Source organism: Schistosoma haematobium, chromosome ZW (genome assembly GCF_000699445.3).
Source record: "Schistosoma haematobium chromosome ZW, whole genome shotgun sequence".
In the NCBI taxonomy this organism is placed as follows: Eukaryota; Metazoa; Platyhelminthes; class Trematoda; order Strigeidida; family Schistosomatidae; genus Schistosoma; species Schistosoma haematobium.
The window spans coordinates 6,024,700-6,051,557 of NC_067195.1; the positions used below are offsets into that span (position 1 = coordinate 6,024,700).

The 26,858-nt window shown below is 34.1% G+C and overlaps 1 protein-coding gene across 1 annotated transcript in view; it reads left to right on the forward strand.

Moving 5' to 3' along the window:
• Window positions 1–6,405: 6,405 nt before the first annotated feature.
• Window positions 6,406–26,858, forward strand: part of MS3_00002654 (uncharacterized protein) — a 59,964-nt gene continuing 39,511 nt past the window's right edge. Inside the window, exons 1-11 of the mRNA XM_035732217.2 lie at window positions 6,406–6,491; window positions 9,293–9,391; window positions 9,425–9,608; window positions 10,071–10,202; window positions 12,024–12,186; window positions 15,963–16,076; window positions 17,149–17,351; window positions 20,745–20,987; window positions 21,993–22,175; window positions 24,266–24,382; window positions 26,531–26,593. Coding sequence (XP_035588352.1) covers window positions 9,303–9,391; window positions 9,425–9,608; window positions 10,071–10,202; window positions 12,024–12,186; window positions 15,963–16,076; window positions 17,149–17,351; window positions 20,745–20,987; window positions 21,993–22,175; window positions 24,266–24,382; window positions 26,531–26,593 — 1,491 coding nt within the window. The 5' untranslated portion in view covers window positions 6,406–6,491; window positions 9,293–9,302. The remainder of the gene's footprint in view (window positions 6,492–9,292; window positions 9,392–9,424; window positions 9,609–10,070; window positions 10,203–12,023; window positions 12,187–15,962; window positions 16,077–17,148; window positions 17,352–20,744; window positions 20,988–21,992; window positions 22,176–24,265; window positions 24,383–26,530; window positions 26,594–26,858) is intronic.

The following is a 26,858-nucleotide window of genomic DNA, read 5'->3' on the forward strand; positions in this document are numbered from 1 at the left end:
CTACTTCAATTCACAAAAAATTTACAATCCTAGTCAGTTCAAGTAACACAATCGGAAAGAGAAACCAAATAATATGGCAGCAGCAATAATTAAGCATCAGGTAAACAAAGTTGACATGGTTTATGAGAAGCATAGAAATTTCTGAAATCGATGCATTCAGAACCACCTATCAACAAGCTAACATAATCACATGAGGCCTTCATCTCCCCTGTGTTTTCAGTAGAAAAGCGCGTAAATGCAGACTAATAACATTTGACTTCAACCAGTAATAGTATTGAACAATTCATTATTGCTGCTTAGCAAATTCTGAATTGTTGCATGTTAATGCCTAAAATGCAGTCAATCTTTTTAATTAAATCAAAATTTCAAAATAGTGAATCGGAGGAGTCGGGGTTTATGAGGGTATCTGAGTCTGTATTGGCTCAGTTGAAAGGCTATGTGGCCCTCAGTCTTCAAAAGCCACATTAGGCCACACTGAGCAACAACACGAATAATCGTGTGCAGTCATTGAGGGTTCAGTTAAATAGATATGTACATAAAATTGATTCCTTGCACAAATGCACATTGAATGTGTACATAAGGAATCCCAGATGATCAGCAAGAAAAACCATGGAATACTGTATACCTAACACTAATTGTAAGGTGATCCAGTCTTTCTCAAAAGACGAATAATTCCTTATGGTATGGAGGAGAAATACATAAGAAATTGAGTGATTTGCGTGCAAAAGGTATAATTGAACTGGTTCAGTCTTCAGCTTGGGGTACTCTTATTGTTACGCAATTGAAGTCAGATGGCAAGACCCCTGGATTATGTGGTGACTATAGATTGACCCTGAACTCCCGTTCAGGTTGACTGAAGAGATGCTTATCTTCAAATCCCTTTAGAGCAATCTTCATCTATTTTGAAGACAATTAACACTCCTTTTAGTCTGCTCAAATACAACTTCCTTCCGTCTGGTCTAAGTTGTTCTCCAGCCATATTTCGGGAAGTTATGAATAAGGTAGTTAGTAATCTCAAAGGTGTTGAGGTTTATCAAGATGATCTCATTGTCCATGGTTCCGATAAGGTAGTTCATGACTAGAGACTTATTGCCTTATTGCGTTGTTTAATTGAGAAGAATATTACAGTGAATCCGAATAATTGTTCATTTTGTGTATCTAGTTTCGAATGTCTTGGATACTTATGCGATGGTAATGGTTTTATACTGGATATGAAAGGACTAGCTCAACCGACAAATGCACCGTCTCTAAAACATCCTACACAACTACGTTCACTAGTTCCTGTTCTTCAATATTATCCCAGCTTTATTCTTAATTTTTCTTGTCGTGCCAATTGTTTACTTAATATTTTGACGCTCAATTCATCCAAATGGGGTGAGGAACAGGAGTCATGCTTATAAAGTCCACTAAAGTTTCTCCAAAGTGATGCTGTTCTTCGAACTTACTCCCCTAGTGTACATTCTATACTTATTACAGATGCATCACCTGTGGGTATTGACACAGTTTTGGAGCAGGAACGTAGACCAATTATCTGCAAACTAAATGTTACTGAACAAGGTTATTCACAAACTCAGAGAGAAGCATCAGCTGTGTTTTGGGCTGTATAAAGGTTCCATAAATATTCATTGGGAAAGAAATTCACTGTTGCTACTGATCGTGAAGCTTCAAAGTTTAGTTATCATCCTGAACATTCCTTAGCACGTTCCTCAGCTGCTATGGTTCAACGGTGGGGTATTGTTTTAAGTGCCTATGACTATACAGTTCAGCACAGAAGTGCCAAACAAATTCAACATGTTGACTACATTTCCCAACAATCATTACAAGGTAGACCTGTTAGTACTTCAGACTGTTTTTTAGTGCAACTTTTACTGGTAAGACGTCCAGATCTTGTTGGAGAAACTCGTAGATATTTTCTATGTATACTCAACGCAATACGGAAAAGTTGGAGTGCTGATCGGAAACGTAGATTTCCTGTCTAGTTTTCAAAGCGGGATGAGCTATCCACTACTCTCGGTATTTTGTGGTTAAATGGCCGTGTTGTCATTCATCCTTCATTGAGAAAATCTGTCTTTGAAGATCTTCAAAGCGGACATTTAGGTGCTCAGAAAATGAAGTCCTTGGCAAGGCTCACATGTTAGTGGTCAGAGATAAATGCAGATATATGTCGTACAGCAGACAATTGTGAAAAGTGTCATAAGTTGAAAAATCAGCTTTTGAAGTGGACACTATGGTCTGTGTCGTCCGAGGCCTAACATAGAATTCATGAAGATTACTGTTGTTCAGTTCTTGGCAAACACTATGCACTTGTAGTCATTGATTCTTTTTCTAAGTGGCCTAATTTTTCTCACCGATTCACCAAATTCTGATTTCACAATCCAAACATTAAGAAAGTTGTTTAGTCGAGAAGTGGTTCCCATGGTGTTAGTGACCGATAATAACTCTAGTTTTGTTGCGGTAACAGTCACTATCTGGTTGAATGACATAGGGTGTAGACATCTGTTCACCGTTTCCAGAAAACCTTTTTCTAATGTTGAGGCAGAAACGTTTGTCAGGAAATTGAAAACTGCTATTGATTTTACTGCCGCCTCAACATTTAATGGGCTGGAGTGAGGAGTAGATAATTTTTTACTCCAATACAGAAACGCTAAACATTCTGTGACGAAAGAGGCTCCATCAAAGCTATTAAAATGAGTAATTCTTCGTTCGAATATGAAATGTTTCGAGTCTGCAGATGTTGCACACTATCGTGGAAATTACCTTTGACCGGCCACGTGGATTGTTGTGAAGAATGTTGAGAAATCTATGGTGCAAATTTTAGATATCAATGATTTAAGCAAACACAATCAATATTTTGATCAAATACAATTCCAGAAACTAGGTGAATCTGTTCCAATTTCTGTTATTCATTCTAATACTAATGAGTATGTAAAATTACGGTCTACTATGATATTAGTACTGCTCTAATAATAGACCTAATCCTAAAATTGTAGATTTGTCATGATATAACTGCCTAATCTATAAGATCTTATGTGGAAGTCACATCATCGTCTACACCAACTCACTGTATAGTAACAACTACCAATACATGATGTAGAACAAGGTTAGGCTAGAGAAGGAACAATATATTTAATATGAATGGAAGATATGAGGTAACATTCAGATGGACCACGCCTGGATGGTCGAGCCATGCCATCCGATCAACTCCAGTCCATTCAATCCATTGTTCGCGCCTTCTCCATCGTTAGGTATTTATCCGCGTTAAATATTGAATATCTATTTTCTGAGTAGTCTCGTGTTCAGCTTTGTGGATTGTGCGGTTATTGTTCAATGCCACTACACTACTCTCCCACCAGAATCAACGTGATGTTGGTTCGATACCGAATTGGATGGGATCGTCGTGCGCCGAAGGTTACCAAGACTAGGAAGAATCCCCCGGGTAATGATAAGCTGAAAGATAAATCAAAAAGAAGGCGGCAGCATCTGGTCGGGAAATAAATGTAATAATTTTTAAAAAATCTGCCTTCATGCTTAACACGCTTAAAATGACAATTTGGGTGGAGATTATTTGAGCTATAAAAAATGGGATTACAGTAATAATAATAAAACGATGCGTGTTAATAGCCGTTGGTTAATAACTTGACGTTTAGGTAGTAAGTATTTTGTGTTTAGAAATATTAAAGTAATGAATATTGTAGAATTGTTAATATTGGTATTAGTTTTGGTTTAAATTATGAAACCAATTAACAATTATGCCGGTAACCCGTCCATATGTGATTTCCAATTGCATCTGTATTAGTAGGCTAACTGAAAGAACAAAAGTATTACCATGGAAAAGAAATCCAACTAGTGTTCCAGTTAGCTTGATACGGTTTATTTAGTTACGTGGAGATTTTCAGAGTCTTTATCCAGTGCATTGTCGGATAAACACAGGATGAACTTAAGAAGGCGTACAATCGATTACAGACACTTAGACTCCAATTTAAGCTGTGACGGTTTTGATATTTGTATGAACTAACGATTCCTTAGTACTTGCTGAATGCTTCATTTCAACCAATAATTGTTCACTCAGTAGTCAAATCTAGATTACATCAAAAAGATAAATTGACAAAGGGTATGAGTGAAATACTAGGTGCAACAAATAAATATTATTCTAACCTCTGTAGCTGGATTACTTACAGACTGTTCGAAAGAAAATATTTAATTTCGTTATAACACTGAGTGTTTCCAATTCTAGAAGAATGCTTCAGTTCACAGTCAAGAATGGGCAGTTCCAGTTAACGCAATGAACACAATCAAAAAGGGGTGTAACGTGTGTTATCGGCGTTTATTTGAATGCAGGAGGGATCTAAAATCAACAGCATGCTAGCCAGGATCAACAAAAGTCTGAGGAGGAAGATTACAACATACAACCAACAAATGCGGTTCTGTTACATAAGGGTAAATTTATTTCAGAAACAGTCTCATATATCACTTCACACATGCAGTTGTTCTTCCTCATGTAGCACATAAACCCTGTCGTGCCATGTAATAAAAATATGTATTCACATCAATAAGACTACATACAATAACTTTTAATATTGTTACACTATCCCGTCTGTCCGTGAAACACTATCCTCAGTGCCTGATTGAGGACAGAGGTATGTCACACCACCTTCTGATGGTACTTCGAAATAGCTGGTGGTGAGTGGGGAGTTGGCAAAGTAGTTATCTAAATGCACTGTCGTTCGGCTGTAGTATGTTGTTGCAACGCCGCTCAGAGGCCGCTGAATGTCACGCGACACAAAGGTAGTTGGCGATCGAACAAACACAATTTCGCAGAGACCTTGCAATGGAGAATAGAGCTTGCTGCATGTTTCTGTGTTATATAAGATAGCACTGCTGGAATAGCTACTTCACCATCCAGGTCTGCCATCGTTCAGTCAGTCAGTCAGTAACAACGTAGCACTTCGCACGTACGTACATCAGTTCAAGTTGCCACACCACATTAGCACAAAGATGCAGTGGTCGATTCAATCGAGTCACACCAATTTTACTAGTCACAGTTTTCTAGTTACTGATTCGTTGAACGTTTATTATTTATGCGTGGTGTGCGGATCTGTTTATCCATTTATCGAATAAAATGTATGCTTATTATGAGACAGACCAGAACAATAAACGTACGCGTGAAGCAGGAAAATTAACCCTCTAGTCAGCTCTACAAATTCGTGTCTCAAGTTATGCAACTTGCTTACATAACGATTAAAAAGATTAGGATGAAATAATGCACAAATATGATGTACACGTGAAAACGTGCAACGTCGCTGGAAGATTTAACAGGAACATGTACAAGAAATGTTCGTGTGTAGCAGGTCATCAAGAATAATTCTGATTGGTGTAGGAAGAGGACAGATAGTAACTAATTATTCACATGCTGACATTCCATACACGGAGAGGTTTGCATGTGATACTACAGACTACATGTAAACTAACTCAACAGCCCACTGAATAATCAAACTGATTGGATAAACGACAGTGATTATCAAATCAAAATGAATTCTCGTCACATTGTATGGATGACCATGACATTCATCATTCGGTACAAACCACAGACGATTCACTCTGCATTACAACGCCGTAGTATTTAAACACAGTCTGCTGATAGAATTTGGCTGAATTGCAAATCTCATAGAATATTTCATATTACACGTCTCACTGTTGTCTGAGATTATCTAGGAAATACACGGAAATAAAAGATAATCGAACAGTAAAGGATCTGGCAAGAATTCGCGCTTCGGAAAATCATGATCAAGCTGAAAGAAGTCGGGACATAGCGCTGTGTCACACATGTTGTATCATTCAAGCTCTTTCAAGTTTATGTCTATCCCAGAAGTATTTTCTGATCGAAGAAACAACTGGGAAGCATGTATCAGAATCAGGAAAGACGAACAAGCGAAAATATGAGTCGGTCACTTATGAGCTCATCGTCTGCTAATAAAAGCAGGTGACAACATTTGAAAATGATATTAGCGTTTGGTGAGAGCTACCTGATAATCAAAACTATGTTTCCATATAGTAAGATGTTAAATGAGTTAGAATTTCTCATGTAAACTTTCTCACAACAAAACAATAAGTTATCAAACCCATCGCGCTTTGGCCACCCTACGTTGTTGTTACTTGAATAACTCATGGGTGAGAGAAGTCAGTGTCAGTCACCAGTTCTAGATGAGTTCTATAATGATTTGAAATCTACTGACAAACCAGCAACAACATGTTTGTTTTCATAAAGATGAAGAGATGAAAAAAACCATTTCGCCGGTGTCATAGTTTGAGTTTTCTTTTTAGCTCCAAAATGTTCACCTATTGAATGGATTTGTTTGAGTCAGTTAAAACCAATTTTTGAATATTTACATCGGATTGTGTATCAGTTGAATATCTTTTCCGTTGGATTGTGTTTCCGGTGTTTCTGTTTTCATTCTCGCATTACTGATTCTAATGATAAATTACTTTTCTGAGTAAGTTTTTCCTTCCTCATAGATTCATTTTTTTCTGGTTTGTCCATTTTTGTATCTTATTTCTTACATATACTTTGTGAACTTGATATTAGGTGAAAATAAAGAATATTGAGTGAGAAGTCGTTGTGAATTAGTTTTATCCTCAAGACATGTAAAGCTGTCTGGGGGCCAGTGATTAGTCGAAAATGTCAACTAAAGTCTGACATACCATAAACAATAGGGTCATCTTCTGAAAGATTTACTTCGTCGAAATTATCGGCATCACTATTTGTATTAAAACAAACTTAGTCAAAACAAAGACTGAAGAAAATACTTTCGATCACACTTCTGTCATTCTTTTGTACATTGAGGCCGATCAGAATTATCTTGATTTGCAACAATAGTTCGTGTTTGCTTCAATAAACATGTATTTAATGTGGACTTCGGGCCGTTACATACATCAAGCTTTTCACTATCAGATTTCTGAACGTAACAGTATAATTACTCTAAGCAGAAGCTCGAGCTGCCTGTTGTTCGTTAACCATATAAGTTAATTAGTGATTCTTCGACTGGATATCTAAGACTTCTGGGACTGACTCTCATTTTGAAGAAAAATAAAATGATTCCATCCTAGAAGTTATACAGACCTTACTTTCATTCCACTGTCTCAATTACGGAACTCAGCTATTCAATACTGCAGTTACTTATCAGAAATATCCTCAACAGTGAAGAAATTTATAATTTGAGCGTTTTCGAACATTTCAAATCAAGTATCAGTGGTCCATTTTTGTCTAACAAAACCTTCTAGGCTTTCTATTCGAAATTTGTTTCTCTAGTATTCAAATCACAATATCTACTTATTGGAACTCCGTGTTCAGCAATACTCGATATCGAAACGTTATTGAGTTTCATCACAGCGTTCATTCGCGGATAAGATAGTGGAGTTGACACTACTAATATGAAAACCACAGTCGTATGATGACTTGATGAATGTACTAAATTGTTTGCAAGTGTAGAGCGAGTTATCTATGGCTAGATATATAGAGCTAGTTGTTTCACTGGTCATCAATAATAACCAAATCTAGACTAAGGACCTCATCAAGGTACTCAGTGACATAGCATATGTGGAGTATTTAACACTCCTTAGTGAACATGATTCTTGTGAGCGTGTACTAACCCGCAAAAAGTGTTAAGAAAGTCTTCATTCGTCTTTTTGGGTCGATTTCTCAATAAGTATAATGAAATAGCTTACAGTATTATCGTCCTTACTGTTTTCTTATACTCTGTGTTTCATGCCAACCCATATGTTGCTGCTAAACCCCACCATTTGAATTGACAGTCATCTGTACAACACTAAGCTGAGCGCTAATGCAAAAAACGATGACCAAGCTTAGTGATGTAGAAATTCCAGATCTATATAAGCATTCTCCAGTATCAATAAATAGATCAGTGAATGAAGACTAGAATAACCTAACCACATAGATTCAATAGACTGGAATGGATAAATGAGGTTCACAATTGTATGTAAGGCATTTGCCATGCATTGCTATAAGCTAAGAAACATATTTTATTCTACTTTCCAATCAAAGCACCTATAAATTATGTTTCCCTCTTAGGTTTAAGCAAATAGCAACTGACAACATGATGACTAGTAATAGTTATCATGATGACTTACTGCTTCATTTAAATCTAATTTTGCTTAGAAAAAATAGAAATATTGTGTTAACATCCTGTGTATTAATGGAAAGTTTTAATATCTTGTTATCTTATGCATAAAATTAACTTATGTGCTATCAATTAATCAGCTTTGGATCTTTCAGTTGGTTAGTCATGGTTAAGTGAAATTAATAAAACACAAAATTGTGTAAATCATTACTCACAAATAAAACACCTATACAAATCTAACCTAATGCTGTGATAGGACTATAATAATATTCGGAGATAACTATGTTTTTATTGACTGATCAGACAAGAGAGGTTTTTAGTCATCTCGGTCCTTGTATCAGAAACGTTCACAACATGTCTCCATCTAGTGTCTCAGGCTTTCTGGAAATGCATATACACATATTGTTTCAATATGTGAGGTTATAACTTTGAAGAATCCATTAAAAAATTACTTTTTATCAGCAGTAACTTCTTGTTTATGGACTAACTTATGTAATCTGACTATACAGAGTTATTGAATTGCTTAATTTGGCCGATCCATTGATCTAATTAGATTCTATAACTCTTTTATGAAAACGAGTTTATCTTGAATATCAATTACAGATATATATATTAACTTCCAAAAAATTGGTAAAGCTAATCATTTATAACGGCATCATCATATCCAGATAACTACAAAAATAATTGATCTGAGTTTGAGTTATTTTAAAGAGTACATATCACTCCAAAATATGAGATATTGTACGTTCGCATAATTCGTTTCGGGCTTGGTCTTTTTCATGAGTGTTAATGATACTAACAAGTCATCAAAACCATAGTACGTGGACATAGGCTTTAACCTGTAACTCAATAGATTAATGTCGAGTCCTGCATTCACTAAGTTACTCCAAAAACGTGAACTTCCAGAAAAGTAAATCAGATGTACGAAGTCCGTTAAGGAAAGCTAAATAACTCAATTGATTTATATCCTGGATTTCGGTTCATAATAAGTTTGCAAATAAAAGATTATGTTGAAAAAAATTACAAAATCTGATTGCCATTGAATGAAATCTAAATATCCACACATTTTATGGTGATTTAAATTTGCTACTGAACGTTTTACAAGTAGTTAAACTGTTTTTATAAAATAAATCTATGAGGTCTGTTTCCCCTTCTAGCTGAAATCAAATGTGTAGTTATTTGTTATTATGCATTACAATCACTATTTCTTTCGTGAACGCTCAAAAACAAGAAGGCTATAAACTCGATCCACTAACGTAAGTTATTTAATGGTTATTAATAATTATTAGATCGTACGTAATTCTTGCACCGAATCGCATCAGAACGAATGAACTTGTACAAATCAGTGTATCCATATTTGAATTACTCTATGAACAGCTAACAATACGATTGGCCATTAAAGTTAATTCAACTGAAATTATATCTAGTCGAGAAGTATTTAAATCTCCTGGGACGAGAATTATGCAATTAAAAGTAAGCTCATTTTCACATTTTTAAATATTTGCATTGTACTCAGATTATCCATGTCAACTCGAATCAATAGCCGGATGTGTTTTAAGAATATATCCTAATATCCTATTGCTACAAGATCGTATTTGTCCAAGAGGTGTGGTCAAACTTGGGTTTCAGGTATTATGACACAATGATGCTTCGATATTTAACGTCAGTTATTTGAATTCACCTTATACGAAGTTATGATTCCCTACCACATATGCACGTTTCTCGCGGTAAATATTAGAAATATACCTGGGTTTTACCAAAAATACCTTTAAAAATCTAGTTTTCAAAGTCAATATGTTTCCACAAGCACAATCAACTAAAATGTGAATTAATTCTACCTGAGATTTTATTATTTTGACTGTCAATAACCATGGAATTAGTTATATAATCGTTACCTTTACAAAATGAATTTTTCTTATAACGTTTTTTTTTCAGGTACCCAATTATGCTCGAACTGGGACGTACTGGTTACATGTTGAAGGTTCTATTGTATCCAATACTTCAATTTTATTTTCAAATCTTACAAAGCTAACATTTTCTGAACAGTCTGAATCAATCTTTATACATGTAGGTGATTATAAAAGATTACGGAGTGTTTTTTCTCTGAGTTAAAGTATTCCAACAAATATTTACATAATTATTGTTTATAAGAACGAAATTCGGCCTTATTTCCACAAGAGGTCCGAAATCAGGTACTCTTTATTTTGTTGTTCTGCTTCCTCTGTCACTTCAAATATGTATTTTTAAAAACTTTGGTTAAACTTATAAGCAACTTACATCTCTGTAATTAGATATTTTACCAATGAACTTTCAACTTGGTCAACACGACAATCTATACAACATTACATTGAATACTAATCAATAACCAACTGGCCGAATCGTTGACAAATTAGTATACGAACATCTCAATAATATAGAAGATCTCTCGTTGGTCAGATCAGCTGTTAAATTATGTTTGGCTAAGGTATTGAGTAACATGGATTTGAATTCTTCTAAGAGCATACATTTTTCAACACACCTTGATGAATAGTTCCCTTGTTGGCAGTAAACTTTAATCCAGAACGTTCTGTCATCTAGATGGTAGATAATAAATAAGATCTTTTTAAGTGACTGGAGGTAGCCAACAGGAAACCATAGACCTCGGTTTCATGCTATTTGACATTCGTCAGGTAGGAATAGCTATGATCTTGGGAGAACTGATAGTCGTCGTAGAATTCTAACCCACCTCATCAAGCCTAACAATTTAAGATGTTACCACTGAACCATATGAGCCATGACTGGCCTATTGTACGTCTGAGATTTTCACAACTGGTTGATCACTACTCATTAAATAACCAATTATAACGTTACATCCATTCACATGAAGGAATTTAATACAGAATCTTATGATTAGTGACTTTGTTTTTACTCACAACAGAAAGTTGTAAACGAATGAAAATGTAGATAAACTTTAGATTAAATTAAGAGCAAGAGTCACTGTATTATTGATTACTTTGTTATTATATTATTTCCTGAAGCATTTTCTTAATAACGATCATTTTGTGCTTTCTAATACTGTGGATCAGTTATATTTGGTTTTATCTTCAATAAAATCCAGTATATAACTGATAATGACTTATTTGATAAAGAAGTTAATACATAAAGCCTATAATCAAGTTTTAAGAAAGAAGATCTTATTCAGAAATAGTATAATCACTCAATTTTACTGGGATTTATCAGATGTTATAAGGAATCAATATTTATTGGTTCTTGATTGAGATCATGAACCTATTGATGTTAGGCCACTATTGAAACGTGGAAGCACTGGACGGTCGTTTCGTCCCATTGTGTGACTCCTCAGGTAGAAACAGGTATTTAACTCAGTACAATGGAAGATGGTATACATGTAACAGTTAGAAATGAATGTTTGTTCATAAGATTAAATACTAAACTTAAATGATATTTCTTGGAGTTCTAGTGAGAAGCCGTGATCAGTGGAGTTCAACCAGGTGTGTTGTGAGATAGTAACTCATTGAAGACAATGGTGGACAGTGGCTCAATTTTGTGAATTGGTTGAGGTTAGACACTAACACCGTTGGATGCCGACTCGGTGGTCTAGTGGTTAAGTGTTCGCGTGAGAGACTGAAGGCCCTGGGTTCGAATTCCGCGAGCGGGATCATGAATGCGCACTGCTGAGGAGTCTCACAATAGCACGAAACGGCCGTCCAGTGCTTCCAGGTCTTCAATGGTGGTCTAACATCAATCAGTTCATGATCTCAATCAAATCAGAATAAAAGTTCAGGAATCAAGAAATAAATATAGTAATTAAATTACATATCTTTAAAATAATTATTATCTCTTAATTTTCAATACATAAAACTATTCTACACTTTATACATATTCATTAAGGTTAGTAAACCAATATACCATCAAAGTCAAATAGTCAGATTTCGTGTTATTCCAATGCTTCCAGACTTAACTCCTGCCTATGGTTCTCTGGTTAGTATTGATGTACTTGATGCATCAGGAAATTTATTTAAACGATGGTTAAATCCAATGACAAATATTGGAGGTGAGTTAATGTTTAACAAATAACTGATAATATTTTATCTAACTATCAATATTTTTGTTAAGTCTTTAACTAACCATATACTTCCTTCTATACAATTTAAATAGACTTGATGATTCTGTACCATTATCCTAATTATTTAACAACTGAATGATACTATTGAAAACAATATCAGTAGTCACTAGAAATTCAAGGATAAGATATATGATCTTGCTGTAAATCATTCAGTAAGTCTCAATCAAAAACGTATTAATCTTCACAACTCTATACTGGTACCATGTGCTCACTAGTGACTAACTTCGTGAAGGAATTCTCGGAGTTCTAGTGAGAAGCCGTGACCATTGGGGCTAATCCGTATCGGGTAGAGACAGGTACAATGAAAGATGGTAGCGCAATTTCGTGGATTGGTTGAGGTTAGATATTAACACCATCAGATGCCGACTCAGTGGTCTAGAGGTTAGGCGTTCGCGTGCAGGACCAAAGATCCTGGGTTTGAATCCCGCGGGTGGGATCGTGGATGTGCATTACTGAGGAATCCCACAATAACACGAAACGGCCGTCCAGTGCTCCCAGGTTTTCAATGGTGGTCTAGCATCAAGCAGTTCATGATCTCAGTCAAAAGAGTAAATCTTTCATCTTGACATGAATGTCAGGAATCCAAATGAAAAGTGTCATAATACTGAAGAAAAACTTAATTTTTACAAATTTATACGGACTTTTATTGACATGAATTGGTTTCCAGTAATGATAATCACTATGAATTCTAAAAAGAATAAAAATGGATAGAAGACTGATAGATTTTCTGTAAAAAGTATGCTATACTGAAAAACTTGAGCAACTTTTCAGCTAATGAAGAGGGATTGTTTGATTACGAAACAGCCAACAGTAAAATGCTGTAAACTTACGGTAAATTAATAGTTTTGATATGAATAGTTAAACATTACTTGTTGAATTGTTCTTTCCAATAAAGACAGAAGGTTAACTAACATATTAGGAGTTGAGCTGTTGTTATGAGTTAGGATTATATCCCAGTAAGGTTTTTGTCATCAATTCATATCAGCTACAATGCAATGATATTTCGTAACTGATATATTCTGACGAGAATAATGAATGGTAACTGTTGGGATCCATTTATGGAATAATACTATACATGTATTTTTACTGTGTAATTTTTAAGTAACGTAACTATGTGTATTCATATTCCTCTTATCATGAGCTTTATTTTGACTTGTAGACTACGATCTATCATTTTTAAATTATGCCCACTCTATTAATTAGTCTCCCACAATCACAGTCACCTTTGGCTAGACATTGTACATATGTTATTTTTTATTTTATGGTATGGTGTGGTCTGTTTGGTTTATATATAAACACAGTATGTTTGAAATACATGATTAATATCATGGAGGCTGAGATTGGTGTTCTGAACTCAACAGAAATGGCTAGGCAGGAAGAAAGACCGATAAGTACTCTAGAATGCTCGTACGGGTTTATGTGTCATTGGTCCGGTCGATAATTTACTGTTCTCTAATTGGTGGTATCACTACGTTATATATTAACAGGGCACAAGACCATAAGTTATAACAGTAACCCTTTTGTTCACACAGTTAAAAAAAACTAGGGTTGATATTTAGAGTCAGGAGTCAAAGTGAGAAATTACTATTCAGCTACACAAACACACTTGACTACATGCTGGATCACAACAATTACTTAAACTTAATCTGGATCAAGAGTAAATATTTCTTGCAGTTTTGCTCAAACGTCATGTCATGTTTAATGTTTGATTGCACTGTCGATATTTCACATCGATTTCAAGTATTTTAAGCACCAGGAATTGCTCATTTTCACTGTTATTATTAACACGCAAGCTACCGTACACTATGCTCTCAATTTCGCGCAAAAATCCACGGGCGCTGTCTTAATTTTGATTAGTTCGCTCAAGGTCGATAGTATGACATGACTTTACCCTCTTTCTTCGTAGTTAAAAAAATTTTAATCTCATGAGATTAGTGACAAACATATACCAAGATATCTTACTATTTCATTGAAGAAAAATTGTTTAGTAATCGAACACTCAGGTGAGGACAACCAATTTACTATTCAATGAGAAATTACTAAGTTCTTTAGCAAAATATGAAAATCATACGTGAAATACTTCATTTTCAAATTTTCCATCAATTGTTTCTTACAAAACTCATCTTTCGTTCCTGTTGTTATTACAACTACTCTCTGTTTACATTCTCTTTCTCTTCAATTCGATCACCTCAACCTTCTACTTCTCCCAAGCATCGCACTTCTGATTGATATTTCATACCACTTATGTATGTCGACAAAGGTGGCATACATCACACTCACCCCCCCCCCGTTTAAGCGATCGCTCTTCCAACTGTTCTGCTCGCCGTGCCACTTCAATCTTTGCCGCAGTCTGAGCCACACTCACTATCAAAATGTCGAGTCCGTCAGCGCGCTGATCTCCATAGTAATATCGACCCGCTGAGCCATTTACATCCGATGTCCGCCCAGGAGCCGCACATCCTACTTCTCCTCTCCTTAGATCAGCAGCAAAACGTTTGAAACCAATGGTTTCTTATGTTATTGTTTAAATACTCTGTTACTCTTACCTATTATACATCACTGATACCAAGGTCTTAACTGTACTTGAGTCATGAAATGTAACTTAAAACACAAGTTATAAACTTTGTAGGCCATTTATCTGTTAATGAATTAAAAATCTAATTATTAGATATTATTCTTACCCTCTGTATCAAGCAATTAAAAATGTCGCTATATCAGCAACAATTTATGACTACTTCAACATTGATGATTATAAGTGGTGAGATATGAATTGAAATAGATAGTAAAATATAACCAACAGCTTTTTATGTAATCACTCAACCGAAAACTAAAAATAATGTAAGTTTATTTTTCAAATGTAGTTCGAATGTAGTTTTTTCACTACATCATAAATTTGTATACGATACAGTTAAATTGTTTACTACAATGTATGACGATAATTACACTTTCCCTGTGGTGTATGCTACTTATATTTGCCGACACAAATAGTATTTAACGCCAGTCAGAAGCGACATGTCTGACAGCGAAAGGTTGAGTAGATCGAATGGAAGAGAGAATGAATGCAAACAAATGGTAATTGTAATGGCAATAGAAATGGAGGAACAGTGATCCTTGTAAGAGACACTTGATGGAAAATTTGCAAATGATATATTTAATGCATAGTTTTCATATTTCACTAAGACTTTCTGTAATGTTGTGCTAGATAATAAATTGGTCTTCCTCACCTGAATGTTTGTTCACTTCATTTGGTGTCGCTACTAAAAGAGAGGCTGAGAGGGTGAAGTTCTGCAGACACTATTACGGGGCCTGGAGGGGAGGCACTAGTTGGAGCGGTCTGTCATAGGAAGGTGATGTCGGGTGGAGTGCTCTGGTGGAGCGGCGTTGACTATAACAGTCGACGGATAAAAGGGGTGGCACGTCCCGGGTGCTGGACGGATATCGGATTTAGATGACCCGGCAGGTTAGTATCGATTCGGAGGCTAGCTCGCTAGCAGACTCAACATTTTGGCGGGGAGCGTGGCACAGACTTCAGCAAAGAAGAAAGTGGTACAGCGAGCAGAACAACTGCAAGAGTGACCGCCTAAACAAATTGGTCTTCCCCATCTGAGTGTTCGTTCACTACACCTAAAACTATAATTTATTGGGTTTTCTTATTTAAAAAAAAGAAAAAACTCAATATAACAGTTTTTTCATTATATTTTCAGGTATAATTGAATTAGATTTTCCATTATCCGATCAAGTTCATGAAGGTGTTTGGTTAATACGTGCTAATCATGAAAGATTTTCAGCTGAAAAAACATTCCAAGTTAAAGAATATTGTAAGTTTTACAAATTAGTTTACTAAAATTTTTATACATACCTTTGTCTATAATATAAACTTTGTTTAATGGATGATTTGATATGGATTATATTTACAATTCGATTATATTACAGATAGTATATGCTTAAGAATGAAATTAAATGCGATTATTTCTTTTCATCAAGTAATTCTGTGGTGTGTGCTACTGATGTCAACAGATATAAGTAGTATGTATCATCAATCAAAAGTGAAATGCCTGGCGGCACAGCGTTAAGAAAATTAATGAAAAAAAGGATGAGAACAAAGAATGATTAGTGTGGAAACGAGAAAAACAATGAAGTCCGAGACGATTTATTTACATCTTGTAAATGAAGTATTTACTATTTGGTTCTCAGATTTTACTAAGATGTTCTGTAATTTTGTTTCAAATACATTCGATTGTCCTGACTTGTGTCCTCGTTCACTACAATTCTCTGCTAAAATTTACATTCATTTCTATGCTGATATTTGTATCAAAACTTGAATGAAACTACAGAAAACTATCAACTAAATAACATAACTATAATATTTACTTACTTACCTATTCATCAAATATTCTATTTATGGTTAGTTGTAACATCTTATATTTTCTTTATATAGTTTTAACGACTGAATTTAACTAGCAGTGGAATCCAGGACACGTGTTTCGCGAGGTTTGGGACTCGAATACCAGTACCGAGCGCTTCAAACGCCACTCCGTTATACACTTAGCTACTGAGTCCTGATACCCACTTACTTTTGCAATGGAGTGAAGTTTAAATTCACTTGGTATTGTTTGCTTGAATCATCCTAAGTACTTGTGAATAATCCTTGTGAATTAAGTCAATATCGAGTCAATACGCACAGTATGCATATCTGCCAATAATAGACTCATCAATTTCAGTCCTAAAACATCAATGGGAAGATTCATGTAAACAATACCAAGTGAATTTGAATTTAACTGTTCTGTATTGAACAAGTAGATTTTCCACTAAAAATTGATTAATTAAATATTTTATTAACTGAAATAGTTAATTATTTTACTGTTTTTCATTTATTTTTTTTAAAAAAAGGGCGACCTTTATGGGATGTAAATGTAACTCTTCCACTTAGAATAACCGATAATCAACTTGGCCTTTATGGTTTAATATCTGCAAATTATACTAGTGGAAAAGCTGTTAAAGGCAATGCTACCGTATTAATTCAACTAAGGAAATCGGGAGCTGATCGTTGGACTAACCCACCTCGAGCTGAATTCAGACGTTACTTATTAGCAGTAAGTGTATATCTAAGTTTATTTATTGTTTTCTTTACAGTCACATAAATTCATCTTCAATGAGTAGACATCCTTTTCTTAAGATATCAGATTGTTTACCGACAGAAATGAGCTATCGTTTTCCTAGTTCTGTGTTCAATTAGGTATAGATTGTTAAATATTCAGTCTACTAGTGTTTTGATTCAAACTATTTAATCGTTACTTTTTGTATGGCTTGGAGCGGAATGGAGTATGATACATTCACTTCCTATTGATTATGTGGGGCGGCCAAACCAAAACATGGCACAAATCCATGAAGTCACTGACAAGTGGACTGAGCCATGTTGGTAGATGTAGACTACCTGGTTGGGATCGCGAGACGATAGTGACCGATGGTTAGAGACCTTGAATGACATGGCTCAGAATCATTTGCAATGGCGCAGGTGCATCTACTCTTTGTGTTATCCCGAATTCTAATCTCCTGAATTATTTATCTCTCTACTCTCTCTTTCCAAATTTATTTCACTGGATTATACTCCTTGAACAACATCATCAAACCCTAATCCTTCCGATTACTGCTTATACTTTTACTACCTTTACTACTATGGGATTTGAATCGACAATTGTATCTCTGTGCTAATGTGGTATCGTAAATCGAACTGGTGTATGTACGTACGAAGTTCTATGTTGTTGCTGACTGATTATGTGTTTTCATTACTTATCAATTATAAAGATCTTTTGATATTTACAAATGCATTAATGGAAATTTCTAGTGATAATAACTTTGATAAGGTATACCACTTGAGATTTATGTAGATCATGAATGATGTTGCGCAGTCAAATAAATGTTTATTTTACCTTATTAACAAGCATAGATTTGTATGCTCAGAACTAAGTAACACTTTTTACGTATGACTTTCGATGATTTTTACCTGATAGCCCAGTATAAGTGGAGCAATTTGAGTTTAAAACACAATAGTTGAAAGTCAAGAACTTTATCAACTAGTGAATCACTCGAATATTCAAATCATATCAATACCGCTAATAATTCTGCAGAATGTATTTTTAGATATTTGTTGATTAGAGACTAAAAGTGTAGCAAAATTATTTAAAGATTCTTATTATAGGATTCATCACACCATTCAGCCTGTTTCCATAACTCAAAAGATTTTTGTTTTATCGTCATATATCGCAGACAAACTTTAGTTAAACAGCTACTGAGCATCGAAACGCCCTGAGTAGATGTTTCGTCCTTGTATTGGAGTTCTTAACACTATTTATTTACGAGCTTACTTAAGATTAAAGCCAGGACTAATAGACCATGCACTTCAGCTTTAAGCTACTAAGCTTCAAGCCAATATCGCTGATTGACTAAATCTGTGGATTCCGAATTAATGTTCTGAATTCCGAGAACTCTCCGCAGAATTTGAAGGCTCTGGGCTACTGAGGACTCTCGTACAAGAAATAAACCAATATTTAGTCTATCTTGGTTTCCATTGGTTGTCTAGTTAAAGTCAGTTCTCATAGCAAAACTAGAAAATGCAACCATCTCTACACTCTACTATCCTAAAACAGTTCTCAGCATTTTAAATGTTTGCATTTGATGAGTAATTGAAAAACAACTGTTTTTTTCTTTTAAAAATGGATGATTATGGAGTTACTTTTTATCACGGACTGGGATCAGCTAAAAAAATATTATTGAAAAAATATGGTGTACTGTGCGTCCCTTACTAATAAATCTAAAACTGTTATGAAACAATTCTCTTTGATTTCTAATATACTTCCGGATGATAACTAACCTTTAATCCTTAGTAACTCTCAGTAAATAAAATATGACTTGAATTTTTTTCTTTGCTCTTTGGATATCAATTAGGCTGTTGAATAAGTTTCCTAAGTTTGGCATATAAGATAATCATGTTTCTTTCTCAGACCTATTACGAAGACTTTCCAGTTATGCTAAATATTTAAAGTTTGACCTCATTAAAAAATTCTAGAAACAGAACTATTCGATAAGTAATTTAATATAGCTCACTTATCAAGTAAATAATTCCATATTGAGCTTCAAGACTTGCTTTGTTTTTGTGTAATGTTCAGTAATATTAATCATCTGTTCATACAGATGAGTCAGTTCAATGACCATTTGCTGACAATCCAGCGTTATAACGGTCAGATCAGTGAATTACATTTATGTAAGATATGAAATCAACCTCTTTTTAAGTACTAATATGGTTTTATATTCTTGTGTATTGTATTCCTACATTATTGGAGTTCTAAGTTTCCTATGCTATGAAATGAAGATTAAGTATGGTAAAACTGTTCAGAGATATTTTAATCAGATATATGCTTCAATAAGCTATAGATATTCAGTTCTGATTGATTTGGTGACATGCTCGAATATCTGGGCTACCTTTTCCTCTCATCAAAATATTTGAACAATTTATCTGTTTTTTCTTTATTTTAACACATAATTATGTCTATTAATCGCATAACCTACTTAGGCGCGTTCATGAAAAGTTTACGACCTTTCACTGTACAATCAGGGACGTTGTGGTTGCTGATAATATGCATCATGAAGATGTCGATTCACGAACTCTAACATCTAACTGGGGATCACCAAACGTTTAACGTCAGGATGGATCAAGAAATAAGAAGAGACTTGTCGAAATACTGAATAATAATAATAATAACAATAATAATAACGTAACAAAACAATGATACATTAATTTTATTGATAAGTCTTTTTCTTAATAGTTTTGATTAGTTACTTCAATAAATCAATGCTAAATTTATTCCCAACATGCTTCAAACAAAATGATTCGTGAAACCTTTAAGAAATCTGGGTTAATCTTTGATTGTAATCATTTATATACTTACTTTTTTTTCTCGAATTCAATGAGCATATTTATTTGCAAAAAGTATACCTCACTTAAGATTGAAAGAATGATCTTAACACCATGTATGTTTATACTTGATTATTAAATAAATTGTTTTTGATTAAGATCATTAACTGATTGATGTTAGACCACCATTGAAGACCTGGAAGCACTGGACGGCCGTTTCGTGCTATTGTGGGAATTCTCAGCAGTGCGCACCCACGATCCCGCTCGCGGAATTTGAACCCAAGGCCTTCAGTCTCGCGCGGAATGCTAGACCTCTAGACCACTAAGTCGGCATCCAACGGTGTTAATGTCTAACATCAACCAGTCCGCGAAATTTCACGAACATCTTCCATTGTACTGAGTTAGATACCTGTCTCTACCCGACAAGGATTAGCTAACATCAATCACTTCATGATCTCAATCAAAAATTTAGTAATCTCCACAACCTTATATTGATAATAAATTGTTTATTTATGATTTTGTTTAAATGTTAGTTATGTATAAATTTTGCATCAGTTTTATACTTATATTTCAGTTAGATGGTATTGGAGATTTTCTACTACCTATGTCTGAAATACGTCAAGCTATAAGTAGTTCTACAACAGATTCTTCTTTAGCTAATACAGAAATTTGGGTAAATGTAACCTATTTTAATTGGTGGGAAAAAACTCATCGAACTGGTTGGGCATTCACAAAAGTATATTCTTCTAATCCATTGATTAAATTTCTTGGCGGTATGGTTCGACCTTTTAAACCTAATATGTATTTCACTGTTTACGTAAGTCAGTCTTTATCATACACATTTATATGTATTTACTTACTTTAGATTCTTTACATTTTATATTATGATAAGTCATCTAATTGGACGCTACATTCGGTTCCTAAACCCTTCTAGTAGCCCCCAGGCTAAATCTCCACAGCGACTTGAACATGAAAGAAAAGACGCAAAATATCAAAGAGAACGCTTTACTCCAAAAGTTCGTTTATGTACAGAAAATCTAGGGTTTTTATATTATTTTAGATGTCCATTGGTTTCCGGAATGCCACGAAACATAGTTGCAGTATAATTAATCATCCAATCAGAAACTCAACATGTGACTTTTCACTTTTGTAAATGTTTCTGGCAAAGCTTCTACTGAACGCTGACTGGATAAGATGCTTCTCAGTGTTTTCAGAGCCTTTTTTGGCTTTTTCTTTCGAGGAGTTTTATGGATCTCCCCAACATATTACACCTTGCTCACAGTTCTCAACACCTAGGTCAAAGTATTAAATGTTATCTCATTGTTCTCATCAATTCTCACCGTGTTATTAATCTTCAAATAATTAGTAGAGAGAGTATAGTGGAGTTTACAAAACTCTACTTTCATATCATTTTTCGAGTAGATAGATAATCAGGTCGTAGAAAAACCTTTTTGGTATATTCATCTTAATCAAATCCATTAATCGTTATATAATTCAATGTAATGTTAACCACCGAACCACTTAGCATACAGTCAGTTAAACTACATTGTTCAACCGATCATTAAGTGTTTATTTCATTGTTATCATATTTTGTATAATTTTCTCTTAAAAAAGAACATACTGATATTTGATTAATATCAGATGGGTTTTGTGGATATTAAAGTAATTTCAATGGCTAAGATCATGAGTCAGTTGAAGCTAGACCACCATGGAAAACGGCCATCCAGTGCTTCCAGGTTTTCCATGGTGGTCTAGCTTCAACTGACTCATGATATTGATATTTATTTTATTTCACTAAAATTTCTTTCCAATTTTTGCTCAGTTGGTTGTTTATATGGCAGATGGTAGTATGGTAAAATATAGTGGAAATCGTAAAGTTACACTCTCATTCTATTGTCTTGATAATACTTTTGAAAAACAAATCACTCTGCCTATATCAGATGATGGTGTAATACGTTATACTTATAGACCAACTGGAGATGGTTGTATCACTTATAGATTAGAAGTAAGTTTATATAATTACTTTTTATTTCTATTTCAATTACACTAATTTGGTAATATTAGTTGATGGTCATTTCTTGTATATTTTAATGATAGTACTAATCAAATGTTTTTATTATGGATCACTATTTCGTAGACTGATACTGATACATAAACTCCTTATAAGCTACTCGATGACCGACTAGTGTGTGAGAAGGCTAACAGTCAAAAATGAAGTTTGTTGTGCTAAACTGGTTCACATGCGTAAGCATATACATATACATATACCTTAGAGAATATCACCATCTATTAACCAATCACGTTCATTTGTTAGATTTTTGATTGGAAAAGGATGGCCTTTTCATTTGGAGACTTTTGATCGGCTTACTATAACAGTTTTTAAGACAAAAGCCTTTTCTTCCTCTTTCGATTTATAATAAATTATATAAAACCACTTTGATTTACATATATATGTCTTCTGATAAAAGTAGACAGATGCACCGCTAAAATGCCCAGCTGTGTCCAGTAATTAGACCACATTATCTTATCTGTATAGATACCTTTTGATAGGTAACACCCAACTACGTGTGCCATACGTGCAGATGTAACACTATTGTGTTATTGTATCAATAATTACTATCGAATAAACACCATTTGTATGTTATACAACTCATGAGCGTTTATATTTCACCCAGAGTTCGTATAGAAAATATGAAATGTAAATACTTTCCATAGACAAATTCTGTATAACTACATTTATTAATGTTGTTTTTAATAAAGTGGGTAATATGATCATACAAGCATTTTACAGTACAGAAATAGTCTGACTGATGTTGACGGTCTGCTGGAATATCTAGGCTACTGTAGTGAACAAGAATACGAATGGGGACAACCGAATGCATTTGAGCACAAAACTACAGAACATCTCACTAAAATCTGAGAACCATACAGTAAATAGTTTATTTGCAAAATATCAATCATTTGTCTCAAACTTGACTGTCACTTTTGCAAATATCGGTCTATCGTCTCGGATTTGATTGTTAATACATTTTCATACGAATTGCTTTTCGTTCCCATTCTTTCCCTCTCGATCTTCCACTGAAATACATTCTATGTCTGACCATCGTCAAATACTACTTATGTGGATATAAGTAGCTTACACCACATTACTTGTTCCTGTCACCTAGATATTCCAACAAGTTATCTGCTTTTTGTTTGTTTTAACATATCATTTTGCCTATTATTTACATAACCTATTCAAGTACGTTTATGAAAATTTTACGACCTTTCGCTGAATAAGCTACAAAACTATACAGTCGGTGACATTGTGGTGGCTGGAAATATTCATCAAAAAGGATGTACATTAGTCAGATGTCAATTCTTAAATTGCAGACATTTAACTGATGATCACTCAATATTTATCTTCAGGATTGATCAAGAAATAAGAAGAGGGAACTTATTGAACTATTCTATACCGAGAATTTTATAGTGTAACAAAGATCTAATATTGAATGAAGCCATTAATAATAATAATAATAATAATAATAATAATAATAATAATAATAACAATAATAATAATCTAAGTAAAGGAATCTTATTACTGTAGCATTTTTCTCCATTTGTAGTCAGTAACTATTTGATAGCATACGTTAACTAACGTAGCATCAATATTTATTTTTTTCTTAAGATAAAGGATAACTTCTTATTTTTCATCTGGGGGGGAGGGGTGTTCAAACTTTGATATTTAACACTTTCTAACATCCAGATTAGCTGTGGGTTATTTTTACAAATCTCGTTATCACACTCATTATGTGAATTGGTTGGTGATAATTGAATTTTTTCTTGGTTCTAGTAGAAAACTATCAGATGACAGAGAGGTGAATAAGGCTAATTAGTGAATATACTTACATATAAATAACACAGAAGAATTGTCATACTAATATGCATTGGGTTAACATGAAAACATCAACGATTGAACTTAAAATTCACGAAACGTCTACTATCTTGGAGTAAAATGACTGAAGGAAATTTAAATTGTTATGATATACATATGTGTGTTATATTCTTAATAAATATTTGTTTACATAATTAAACGTGATTATTGTTGACTTTCAGGCTAGGTACATTGATGAAACAGATCGAATTTTATCAAATGATCAACAACGTTTATTTGCTGTGAACTCTTATTCCGGTGCATATTTACAGTTATCAACATCAACTTTTTCACCTAAAGTAAAACTGAATATGAATAATATATGCCTAAATAATTCTATGACAGTTGCCTTTTTTTGCTCTAAATTATGTATTTATTCAGTTAATCCTACCTTGACATGATAAACTGATCTACTAATGAGTTCCGCTATTGATAAATATGGAATACTGATAGTTAAATTCGTTAGCTGGTCTAAACTAGAGCACTATTGAAAACCTGGAGTCACTGGACGGCCGTTTTGTCCTAGCATGGGACTCCTCTTCAGTGCGCGAGACCGAAGGTCCTAGGCTCGAGTCCCACGTACGAGATCGTGGATGCGCACTGTTGAGGAGTCCCATGCTAGGACGAAATGTCCGTCCAGTGCTTCCAGGTTTTTAATGATGGTCCAGCCTAGATTGACTCATGAACTCAACTATTAGGATTAATAAAATCTCCATTCTGGTAATTATGGAATGAAACATTAGATATACAATCTTTCTACTAATTAGGACATAACAAAAAATATATTTATTGTTAGCTTTCTACTCAACCCTCAATTTTTTTGAAACTATCAAGCCCAACCTAAGCATTGATACCTACAGTGAAAGAATGATTTTTATTATAAGTTGTCAATCTTAGTTTTTAAAAAAACAACCTATAATTATTTATTCCCTAAACAAACTTGTCCATAACTAATTGAAGATCATTTGATCATATAGATTTGTAAGGTTTGTGTTAACGTGACGTCTTTTTTTCAATAATCATTACTATGAAGTACTTCGTTTCCGTAAAAATTTGTGTAAAATTGTCTTTTCACAGTTGAAATCACGGACTAATCTTAGCTGTTTCACTATTCTAAACCTGGAGGCACTAAATACCCGTTTCGTCGTAATATGAGGCTCCTCAGTAGTTCGCATCCACGAACCAGCACGCGGAGATTTGACCCAGGACCTTCGACGTTGAGCGGAAGCACCTGACTTTCGGACCACTAAGCCGGGATCTAACAGTGTCAGTGTTTAGCTTCAATCAATCCATAGTCATGCACAACCCTTTCATCAATTACCTTCAGTGGATAAGTGTTTCACAACTGATACAGATTAAACTGCACTGAAGAAATTATTAGCAAATTGTCGTATGATCTACACCTTCTGAAGTTCAAGATAAAGACGTATAAGTACATAAAAATTTGTTTAATTTGAGATTTTCATCAACTTATGGTCACAAAATAGCAATTTTTGAATGAGCTACACAAACTTTATCTCAATATACACGAAAGTATTTGAGAAAAACAATAAAATGAATACAATACACTACTGAATAATATTAGTTAGTAATATAACATTTTTCAAAAAAATACTAAACTAATTTTTTTATGGTATTTTGCAAAAAAGTAAATAGTGCTTTAGTCAAAACGTTTCTGGATTTGATTCTTAATATTTATTATCATGAATCGTTGTTTAGACTCTTTATCTGTTATCCCATCAATGTCACACAATAAAAACAAGAGAATTTAAGTATCACAATTCAAAATCTATGACCGTTTTCGAAGGATAGATTCATTAATCCTTATAACTTTATATTCTGTCAATTTCATTCTTGCTCATTTTACCCAAGAATCTTCCCATTTCACCTGATGTCTATTTTCATATTGTTGAGTTAATAGTAGAATGTATTCCGTTGTATGTAAATGTTTAAGACACACTAGATATGGTTATTTAATTAGGTCTGCGCTATTTTGATGTAGTTTTACTGATGCACTTCTGTGTTGAACACAGTTTTTTTTAACATCTTAGCTGTTTCGATTACTAAAATCTTGTCTCATTACTTTAGTTTCATAGCAACAAATAGCAAGTTATCTGAATATATTGAGTTTCAGTAAACATACAAGATAGTATATGAAAATAAAAAGTCCTCACTTGTCGAATCGTATCATTCTGACGGTTTTCTTTAAATCACTAAGTAATAACGGTTATCAATACGTTTGCTGTAGATCTTAATTGTTCTAGATTTAACAATTAGATTTATTGAATTCGGTTCTCGTTAAAAATATTACGGAATAAGTTAGATTGATACTTTTCAATATGCTTATAAGCATAGACCGAACATTTTCTAAAACTCCATTTATAAAACCTTCCTCTTCTTACGTAATATTATGAAGTTACTGTTGTTTTTTCACTGGATTTTACAAGGTAAATGAATATATGGTTATACATGTACAAACTAATTATCCTACTGATAAAATACATTATGTAGTAAGTTATTTGGTTGAATTATTTCAATAGTATTCTTATTAAAATAACCCATAGTGTCATTGAATGATGGTTTAAACAAGTCACCCATCTTTTGTCGGTTAGACAACCATTGGAAATCAAGAAGCATTGTGTTATGCTCTTATCTTATTCGATTATTGCGAAATACTGTTGCCAATTTAGATACATTGACTTATAAGACAAAACTAAGAGCGCATACACTAGTACGAACGACCTAAAGTTCCGATTGGCCCTTTATCCGCCTAGC